The following is an 11,546-nucleotide window of genomic DNA, read 5'->3' as shown; positions in this document are numbered from 1 at the left end:
TTTTTCCACAACAAGAGTTTTTAATTTTTCGGTTTTTCAAATTTTTATGGATTTTTGGGTATATAAGAAAAGTAAAACAAGACAAAAACAAACTAGACAAAAGAAAACTAAGCAAAATAATACTAGACAGAAATAAACTAAACACAAACAAACTAGACAAAAGTAAACTAAGCAAAACAAAATAAAATAAAAACAGAGGAGAGGTAGAGTGTACTCCCCAGGTGAGCTTATGAGTAGAGCTATGCTCCCCGGCAACGGCACCAGAAAATAGTCTTGATAACCCACAAGTATAGGGGATCGCAACAGTCTTTGAGGGAAGTAAAACCCAAATTTATTGATTCGACACAAGGGGAGACAAAGAATACTTATAAGCCTTAACAACTGAGTTGTCAATTCAGCTGCACCTGGAAAAGCACTAGTAATAGGGGTGATGTGAAAGCAGCAGTAATATGAGAGCAATAGTAACAGTAACACATCAGCAGTAGCAGTAACACAGAGGCAATGGCACCAGAAAAAAGTTGATACTACTTCTAATGGCATATATGACCGAGTGAGTATTTGATGATGAAAGATGGACCAGGGTTCCCAGCTATCTACACTAGTGGTAACTCTCCAATAACAACTGTTGGGTGAACAAATTACAGTTGGGCAATTGACATAATTATTATAGCATTAAGACAGAACATCAAGTTTATTAATCATGTAGGCATGTTTTCCATATATAGTCATACGTGCTCGCAATGAGAAACTTGCATAACATCTTTTGTCCTACCAGCCGGTGGCAGCCGGGCCTATAGGGAAACTACTGGTAATTAAGGTACTCCTTTTAATAGAGTACTGATGGCGTGTAACTCACACGTTCGTTGGGAACCCCAAGAGGAAGGTATGATGCGCACAGCAGCAAGTTTTCCCTCAGAAAGAAACCAAGGTTTATCGAACCAGGAGGAGCCAAGAAGCACGTTGAAGGTTGATGGCGGCGGGATGTAGTGCGGCGCAACACCAGGGATTCCGGCGCCAACGTGGAACCTGCACAACACAACCAAAGTACTTTGCCCCAACGAAACAGTGAGGTTGTCAATCTCACCGGCTTGCTGTAACAAAGGATTAACCGTATTGTGTGGAAGATGATTGTTTGCAGAAAACGAGAACAAAGATGTGCAAGAGATTGTATTTCAGTAAAGAGAATTGGACCGGGGTCCACAGTTCACTAGAGGTGTCTCTCCCATAAGATAAACAGCATGTTGGGTGAACAAATTACAGTTGGGCAATTGACAAATAAAGAGGGCATGACCATGCACATACATATCATGATGAGTATAGTGAGATTTAATTGGGCATTACGACAAAGTACATAGACCGCCATCCAGCATGCATCTATGCCTAAAAAGTCCACCTTCAGGTTATCATCCGAACCCCCTCCAGTATTAAGTTGCTAACAACAGACAATTGCATTAAGTATTGCGCGTAATGTAACTAGTGACTACATCCTTGAACATATCACCAATGTTTTATCCCTAGTGGCAACAGCACATCCATAACCTTAGAGGTTCTTGTCACCCCTCCAGATTCACGGAGACATGAACCCACTATCGAGCATAAATACTCCCTCTTGGAGTTACTAGCATCAACTTGGCCAGAGCATCTACTAATAACGGAGAGCATGCAAGATCATAAACAACACATAGACATAGCTTTGATAATCAACATAACAAGTATTCTCTATTCATCGGATCCCAACAAACGCAACATATAGAATTACAGATAGATGATCTTGATCATGTTAGGCAGCTCACAAGATCCGACAATGATAGCACAATGGGGAGAAGACAACCATCTAGCTACTGCTATGGACCCATAGTCCAGGGGTAGACTACTCACACATCACACCGGAGGCGACCATGGCGGCGTAGAGTCCTCCGGGAGATGATTCCCCTCTCCGGCAGGGTGCCGGAGGCGATCTCCTGGATCCCCCGAGATGGGATCGGCGTTGGCGGCGTCTCTGGAAGGTTTTTCGTATCGTGGCTCTCGGTACTGGGGGTTTCGTCACGGAGGCTTTAAGTAGGCGGAAGGGCAAGTCAGGAGGGGGCACGGGGGCCCCACACCATAGGCCGGCGCGGCCAGGGGGGGCCGCGCCGCCCTAGGGTTTGGGCACCCTGTGGCCCCACTTCGTTTCGTCTTCGGACTTCTGGAAGCTTCGTGGAAAAATAGGCCCCTGGGCGTTGATTTCGTCCAATTCCGAGAATATTTCCTTACTAGGATTTCTGAAACCAAAAACAGCAGAAAACAGCAACTGGCACTTCGGCATCTTGTTAATAGGTTAGTTCCAGAAAATGCACGAATATGACATAAAGTGTGCATAAAACATGTAGATAACATCAATAATGTGGCATGGAACATAAGAAATTATCGATACGTCGGAGACGTATCAAGTACCGGAGCAAAGCATTAACACTCCGTGAAAACATGTGATCCTCATATCTAAGCCATCCCCTCTAGTTATCCCAGTTGATGTCACTCTGGGGCCTCGGGTTCCGGACATAGACATGCGCAAACAACTTGTAGATACAATCTAAGCAATAATTATAGAGCTTAAATCTAAGATCATGCCACTCGTGCACTAGTGAAAAGCATTAAACACAACAAGATTGCAGCAATAATAACTTCACAAACTTTATAGACAGGCTGATCATAATGTAACAATTCATCGGATCCCAACAAACACAACACCGATTACATCAGATGGATCTCAATCATGTAAGGCAGCTCATGAGATCATTGCAATGAAGTACATGGGAGAGAGAGTACCAACTAGCTACTTCTAGAACCCGTGGTCCATGGGGGAACTACTCACGGAGCATCATGGAGGCGGTGGCGTCGATGGAGAAGGCTCCGGGGGTCGATCCCCGTCCCGGCAGGGTGCCGAAACAGGAACTTCTGACCCTCGAAACTAGGTTTCGCGATGGCGGCGGCGCTCCGGGAATCTTTCTGGAGTATGATCGATATATATCGGGTTTTCGTGTCGTGGGGGAATAAATAGGCAAAGGGGCGATGTCGGTGGAGTCCCGAGGTGGGCTCCCCACACCCCGGCGCGCCTGGGGGCCTGACCGCGCCACCCTATGGGGAGGAGGCCGTGGGCCTCCCCCGGGCTTGCCCTTCTGGCTCCGTGTGTCCCTCGGAAAAATAGGAGGTTTGGCTTTTGTTTCGTCGGATTCCGAGAATATTGCCCGAACAGCTTTTCTGGAACCAAAAACAGCAGAAAACAGGAACTGGCACTGTGGCATCTTGTTAATAGGTTAGTCCCAGAAAATGTATAATAATGATATATAATGCACATAAAACATGTGACAATGATACATAAAACAAGCATGAAACATCAAAAATTATAGATACGTTGGAGACGTATCAACACACATTGTTAGGATTGTGAAATTCCCAAAGTCATATCACTCCCCATTAATGGGATAGTTCATTAATCAATCACAAGAGCCATATAAGATACAACAAGATGCAAAGAGGCTCCAACACAAACACAAATAAATGGTGTGCAACTCAACATACATAGACTTGATTTCTCAAGATAAGCAAGTATGAAGCACAACATATACAAACACATGGTAGGAACAAAACTAACACATGCAAAGGGGCGAGTAACTTTCAATATAAATGAGTTGAGCACATGTTACCTCATGGAGGATCATTGGATATATGATAGAAGCAAGATAACCAAAAGACTTGGCTTGAGATAATATAAATGATGAAGATCCCTTAATTCTTCATGATGTAGCCAAGACTGAAATGCTCTCCATCATCACCTATTGATCAAGTTTTAGCTTGTTGGTCCCCAACCAAGTTGGGTCCTAAGAGGTTAGTCGCAATAGGTTTGGCAACCCAATGGTTCTTTTCTTGACACCACTTTGAGCACCAACATATTTGGCAAACACATTTCTAACCTCATCCTTACGAAGAGAATAAACATCATAAAATGATGATAGGGTTGGATGAGGTACCAATAGTGCAAAAGGAGGAGATGTGGACCTTCTCACGGCATATGTAGCAAGTTCCTCTCTTCTCCTTCTTCTCACTTGATTTCTCCACAATGAGAGCATTAGCTTGATTCTTCTTGGAAAGTGGCATTTCTTCAACCCGAGGTTGGGCATTGCCTTGAGCTTGAGGCCGCTTCCCTTCTTTCTTCTCACTAAGAGGCTTCTTCTTCAATGGACAACATCTAACATTATGACCTTCAATTTTGCACTTGAAGCAAGTAACCTTGGCCAAATCTTTGACATGAACTTGGTCCTTCTTCTTCTTAGAGCTTTTGGACTTCTTCTTGTTGTTGGAGATAAATCCAAGTCCGCTCTTGTCATTGGGGGACTATTGCACACTCAACATCTTGTCAAGTTTGCATTTCCCTTCATGACCCTTTTTCAAGTCTTTCTTCAAGGAAATGACTTGAGCCTTGAGCTCTTTGATTTCCTCTACATGGTTAGTAACAACACAAATACTAGAGGAAGTAGAAACTTCATTGTTAGAGCAACAAGGCAATGAGGATAATTCATCACAAGATTTTGCAATACTATTAGTAGATGAATTAATAGGACTAGCACATGTCAATATAGCATTTTGAGAATTAGTGCTAGTATTCACATGAGGCTCACAAGATGTTACCTTTGACATGATATCCTCATGAGCTAACTTTAGCTTCTCATGGGACACTAGAAGTTCATCATGGGAGCTAGAGAGTTTTCCATGAGTTTCTTCCAAAATCTCATACTTGATAGTTAGCATTTCAAGTTGAGCCCTTAGCTAAACATTCTCCGTCTAAATGGATGCTTCACAAGATTTAGAGTTAGTAGCACAAGCATCATCATTAATAACAATAGGAGAAGACAAGTTGGCATGCTCTTTTAGATATGAAGCTTTAAGTTGCTCATGTGACTCGGTGAGTTTGGTGAGCGCGCTCTCAATGAACCTAGAATCATTTTTGAGTTGCTCAAAATCCTCAAGGAGTTTAGCATTAACAAACACAAGCTTATCATTTTTTAGCTTTAGATCATTTGCCACTTCAAGATCTCTATCATGGCTTTCCTTTATTCTAGACAATTCTAGAGAAAAGGTATCCTAAGAGATTCTTTGGTGGTTTGTTCTTATTCAAGTTCATCCTTTAGAGAACCTATTTCATTAGCATACTCGCGTTCAAGATCACCCATTTTTAATATGGTGTTCTCATGCATCTCAATAAGTTTTTGGCTCTCAATAGCATAAACTAAGATTTCAACAAATTTAGAGCAAGCAATTTTATTTTTCCAAAGAGCACGATGAACAACCTCACCCTTGTCATGTAAATAAGCAATCAATTCCTCTTCTTCTTCATGTACTTCATATTCATCATTATGAGAAAGATTAGCTTCCGAGGTATGAGATATCGTAGAAGCTTTAGCCGCAAGGCATATATGAGAAACTTGGGATGATGGAGAAGAAGAGCTACTTGAAGCTCCATTCAAGATCTTGTCATTGCCAATAGGTTCTTCGATTTCCTCTACATTGTTAGACACACAACAACTAGAGGAAATAGAAGCATTTGTATTATGGTGACAAGAAATAGCAAGCATATCACCATGTCATTTAGATGAGCATTTAACACATGGTATGCAAGGACTATCAATACAAGCATGTGAATCATTTATAGTGCTAGATGTGTTTAAGTCCAAAGATGAAGCATTGAAATGAGATAGAGATGAAGGATCATCAAGAATAGGCTCACCATCAACATTGCAATGGTCATCACCACTCACCTTGGCATTTCCTTGTGTCTTGCAACACAATGGTGAAGTGGATGAAATTTCATCACGACCGGAAGTGGAGGGAATACAATCATCCTCAATAATGTTGTACACATCATATTTTTCTTGAAGCTTTGTCCATAAATCATGAGCGCTCCGAAAAGGCAAGATTGCAAGAATATCTACATTGCTCAAAGCATGAACAAGCATGTTAGAAGCTTGAGCATTGAGATATAATTTTTTTCTCATCCTCTAAAGATAGATTTAGGGAATCCATCGGATGAGAAAAACCTATATCTACAATTTGCTCCATATGAGGATCAATGGCCCGAAAATGACTAAGCATGCGAATTTTCCAAACATCATAATTTGTGCCATCGAATATAAAAGTGTGATCATGCACTAAATCTATAGACGACATCCTTACTCTCAAGGCGGTAAAGCCTATAGTGAGAGACCGGGCTCTGATACCAATTGAAAGGACAATGATGCCGCCTAGAGGGGGGTGAATAGGCGGTTTAAAACTTTTACGAATATAGCTTAACACATGCGGAATAAAACTAGTGTTTAATTTGTCAAACACAAAACCTATATAACTAGGGTTCACCTATGTGCACCAACGACTTATGCTAAGCAATTCAAGAAACTATGTGATAGCAAGATATATAACTTCAAGCACGAAGGCTATCACAAAGTAAAGTGCATAAGTGAGCTCGGTATAGGAATAACCGAAGTGACACGGAGACAACAATGTATCCCGAATTTCACACTCTTGCGAGTGCTACTCTATGTTGGAGCGGTGTGGAGGACAAGTCCCTCCAAATGCACGAGGGCCACCGTATTCTCCTCGAGAATCCCCACCAAAAGGGATGTCCTCGATCCACTATGGAACCTTAGGGTGGTCACCGAACCCGCACAAAGCTTGGGGATATCTTCACAACTTAATTGGAGGCTCCCAATAAATTGCCACAAAGGCCTTGCCCTTGAGGAATCTCCACAACTTAATTGGAGGCCCCAAGAACACCACTAATCCACAAAGCACAAAGCTTGAGGTAATATCCACAACTTAATTGGAGTCCCCAAGAACACCACAAAGACCACTAAGCCATCTAGGATCCAAACACCCAAGAGGAACAAGCTCCCGAAGTGTATGTCTCACGAACTTTCACCTCCACGTATCACCGCGGAGAAGTCAAACCGATGCACCAAATGCAATGGCAAGAACACCACAAACATGCTCAAGTCCTTCTCTCTAAAATTCCAAAAAAATTACAAAAACTATTGGGGAAATAAGAGAGGAAGAACAAATAGGAGGAGGAACACCAAATTTCTCCAAGATCTAGATCTAGTAGATTTCCCTCACAAAGAGAGGAATTTGTTTGGTCAAGATGTTGATCTAGATCTCCTCTATCTTTTCCTCAAATATAAGCAAGAATCATGGAGGGCTAAGAGGGAGAGGATGCTTCTCAAGGTCAATAATGGAGTAGAGAGAGAGTAGGAGAAGCAACTAGCTCAATGGGGAAGAAGGGGATTATATATGACCTCCAAAATGGAATCTAACCATTGAAAACGCAGCCCAAAACAGCATCCAGCCGGATCTTCCGGGATTGGCAGGACCAATCTGGCTGGCCGGACTCGTCCGGCCAAGTCCAGACCATTCCGGGCACACTTTTCGTGCACCCTGGACCCTGGTCGGACTAAGGCTGGCCCGTGGCCGGACCAGTCCGGCCGGCAGCACACTCCACACCAAAAACGTCGCCATTTTCACATACAAACTCCGATTTTAATGAACTTGAGCTAGTTAGAATCACAAGAAAGAGATATACAAGATCATGCAGAGAACCATCATAGTCCAACCATGGAGAATAATATAAAATGAGGAAAGGTTTAACCTATCTATAAAAGCTAAACCGGTAAGATCTCCAATAAGGAAATTGCAATAACTTGAGTTTGAAAACTCGGATTTAGGTGAAATCAATTTAGTTGGAAATAGGATGATAAGAGCTAGCCCAAAAATAGATAAAATCTTAATAACATGTGTGATAGATTTTTCATGAATTTAGATGTAAAACCTCTCAATACAAAGAAGCGGGAAAAACTCCAATATCGAAAACGCAACAAGTATTTCATGTGGAATCTGTTTTCGATGAACTAGCGCTTGTCATGAGAATAAGCACAAGCTCTAAACACCATATGGATAAGATACAAATAACAACCAAGAAAGATGATGCAAGGATGCAAAGGTTTGATCTCTCTTCAAATGATACGACCGAGTTACTCAATCGAGAGCCCCTTGATAGTGCGGGAACTAACCTATAACCCGGTCTCCTAACTAAACCACGAGACCGGTAAGAAAGAAACTCTATCAAGACCAAACCTTAACCTTGCGTATTCCACTTGAGCTCGGTGATGAAGATCTTGACCGCAACAAGATGGAACGCCTTTCTTGATTGTGATTGCTTGATGAAGTCTTGCTAATTGCTCCCCATACTGAACTATGGGAGAGCTTCTTTTTCGGTGCATCTTCACATATCCATGATCACCATATGAAAGGCAAGCTTCAAGCATATTATCTCTTCGAGTTGGATCATCTTGAACTTTCACTTTATTTTTTCTTATTGCAACCTTGAAGCGAACATATGGTCCAAGCATTGCCTATAGACAACTTCTACAATTATGACTTAATGCAAACATTAGTCCATAGGGATTGTCATTAATTACCAAAACCACATATGGGGACTCTAGCAATGGACACACATCTTTAGGGATGGAGTAAGCGAAACAAGTTACACGCACATAAAATTTAGGTTTGGACCTACCACTACTTTCGATCACCCACCCTGAAATAGAAAGTGTGCATAACTATCAGTGGCTGAGAACGTATAGAAGCAAATATGGCCTCATATGAGTGATATCAAACATGAGTGAATGAGATAATCGAACATTCAACATGTAGCGAGAACAAATAAGATGTATGTGCTACCTAAATGTTCTCGCTACATGAGTATAGTGGGGGCCTCCTTTTCCGCTCCATCCAGCATGTCCCGATAGAAACAGTGGAATCAGGCCTACCCTTTGGCTGCTTTAAACAGCGTGTGGGCGCGACCCAAGTCTTCATGCTAGACAACCAATCGGGCCGCTTTCGTCTGCACCTAGCTTTGCTTGACTCTCTGCAAACTACCAAATGTGTCCTAACACTAGTAGAAAACGGGTCTTCGGTTCACGGCTGTAAAAAGCATTAGTCCCAGCCAGGTTTTGAATCAGGACTATTGTTAGCAATAGTTCCAGTTAGCAATGGTTCCGGTTCCAACGGTTAGGACACGCGGCCACCTGTAGTTCCGGTTCGATTAGGACCTTTAGTTCCGGTTGATGAGACCAACCGGGACTAAAGGATCAGCGGTGGGAGCGGCAAGCCGCGCGCACCTAGGAGTAAAGACCTTTTATTTGCGCAAAAAATAAATTATTTTTTGAAATATGTATAGTTTTCAATAACTGTTGCATATTTTCGAATCTGATAAAACTTTAAACATGAAAAGAATAACTGTTGCATGTATAAGAGTTCGCAGCATGCATGAACCTTCAGAAACAGAAACAGAAACGTTTGCCCGAGTGCACGACAGCACTAGGCTTTCACGTACGCCAAAAGAACTCACACGCATAGCCACAAGCGCAACGCGTGCCGCCTGTGCCGGCTCGGTTCGGGCTTGGCATCCCCTGCCGTGCGCGTCTCATCGGTGAACCACGCACTCACGTAGGAATGCGCCATAAATGGCCGCCCCGTCGACGTGATGAGCAGGGAAAGCGTCCAAACCCAAAGGTGGATGGATGATATTCAGTCAGTACTCCCGTCGAGAAAGGCTGCAACCGCAGGGTGAGGCGCGCAATGCCGCTAGCGATAGATAGATAGATAGATAGATAGAGGACGTAGGCGTCGTCATCAGTGACTCTACTTCCGGTGGGAAAGGCTTTGCATGACGCAAACTCTATCGGTAGCAGTACCTGGGGTTTTGGCCGGTTCTTCCTAAACCTAAAGTTGACTCCGTCATAAACGGTTCACTCATGGAGCCCTGATGCATGGTGTGCTTGTAGCCTTCTACTACACGTGAAAGACCAAGTCCATATGCCACCATATATGCCAGGACCAGAGGCAAAGGAGGGTCAGCATGTATGGACATATGTCCACCATACACCGATACTCGACTGAAGACGCGCGCCCAAACAAAAGGCAAGATACAAGCCATAGCCGTGGCCACCGAGCGCACAAGAACGAGAGAGCAGCCGCGCGCCCAAGGATGGGGGACGCGCCATGCAACGTCACGCCGCGCCGACGCCAGAAGGGGGCGCTGCTGTGGCGCGGCCTCGGCCGGCGCCGGAGGCTCCCCATCGTCCGGCTGGGCGGCGGCGGCACGGCAGCAGGGGCTGGGGGCGGCCGCGTCCGCGGGCGCGGGCTCCTGCGGCGGCTCCGGCTGCGCTGGCTCCTCCGCGCCGTCCGCAAGCTGGCCGCGGTCTACATGGCCGCGCTCCAGCCACCGCCGGGGCCGCACGGCGCGTCGTCGTCATGCCACCCGTGGATCGGCATCGAGCCCTGCTTCGCCACCCCCTTCGTGCCCAACGCCCGCCCCTTCTGGTGAGGGCGCTCTCGGCTCAGCACGCGGCGACGTGGCAGGAACTCCCTTCCGTCTCCCGGTAGTCCGGTATCAGCCAGGACGCGCCAAGCTCCGGTGTAGTAGCCGCCGAAGCGCGGTGGCCGGTAGCGCTGATCTTCTCGCGTCGTCTGCATGCATAAAACTCTGTCTTGCCTTTTTTTTTTTCTTTCTCTTTCAGGCAAACTGCATAATTAGTGTCAATGTGTTCCTAATTTGCTCGTGTGGGTCTAAAGAGAAAAGATAGTAGTAAAATCAACATATGTATGAGTACGTGTTCTTCCCTTCCAACCATCATGGTTCCTTTCTTCTTCGGTTTTTTTCTTTTTTTGTGTGTCCTCATATGTTCCCCTTATCGTCTGAATTTTCTCAATATCTCGCACTAGCAATCAGGAATTCCTCGGAACTTCTTCTGGCAAAAAATATTAGTAGAGGGCATCACAATGCTTGTAGAGATTGGAAAACATATTAGACACTGCAAGTCTAAAAGCATCTCTGTCCTCCTTGACGGCATCCGCAACGGTGGCCCTAGGCTGGAGATGCCGCCATCCCCGCCGCCATCGCGCTAGCTTTCGAGAAGGTTGGCTTCCTCTTCCTCGATCACATTCTTCATCGGCTGGGCCGGCGCGCTAGATGCCGTCCTCCTCGTACTACCGCATCTCCCCTACCCCTTTCCGAAGCGCGAGGTGAAGGAGGAGTACGAGACGCCGGCGCCCCAGGCCCCTAGAGCACACGTGGCAGTTGCATCGCCATATCGATCTACGAGCCAACGCAACGGGCTAGCCGTGGTAGCGCCGCCCTTGTCATCCCGAAACCGGATGTGACGGAGGAAGAGGACGGGTTGGCATCGCTCCTTCGCCACCAACACCGCGTCGCAAGCAGCGATGGCCCTGGCGACACGCCGGAATTCAACGCGTAGTACGTGTCGTCGCGGAACGACCACATCGCATGGGAGGGCAACATCGAGGATGTGATCGCCATGTCCTCCCGCGACAGCGGCAGGCCACGTGTTGACCTCATGCGCAACAACGATGAAGCTGGCACCAACGGCGCAATGATCGATGAGCCCGCCGACGCGCCCGCCAACGGACTACAGCTTCTTCAAGTACTATGATTGCTTCGG

General features: G+C 45.2%; 1 protein-coding gene across 1 annotated transcript; it reads left to right on the top strand.

Moving 5' to 3' along the window:
- The first annotated feature begins 9,875 nt into the window (after nt 1-9,875).
- On the top strand, nt 9,876-11,309 carry LOC127330369 (uncharacterized). The gene has a single exon (XM_051356607.2). The coding sequence runs from the start codon at nt 9,944-9,946 to the stop codon at nt 10,409-10,411; it is 468 nt and encodes a 155-aa protein (XP_051212567.1). The 5' UTR covers nt 9,876-9,943; the 3' UTR covers nt 10,412-11,309.
- Nucleotides 11,310-11,546: the final 237 nt, after the last annotated feature.

The sequence above is a fragment of the Lolium perenne genome, chromosome 6, assembly GCF_019359855.2.
Source record: "Lolium perenne isolate Kyuss_39 chromosome 6, Kyuss_2.0, whole genome shotgun sequence".
In the NCBI taxonomy this organism is placed as follows: Eukaryota; Viridiplantae; Streptophyta; class Magnoliopsida; order Poales; family Poaceae; genus Lolium; species Lolium perenne.
This window is presented reverse-complemented; position numbering and strand designations above follow the sequence as displayed.

Excerpts from the sequence above, each read along its gene's own strand:
- LOC127330369 (XM_051356607.2), top strand. The coding sequence starts at position 9,944 with ATGTATGGACATATGTCCACCATACACCGATACTCGACTGAAGACGCG.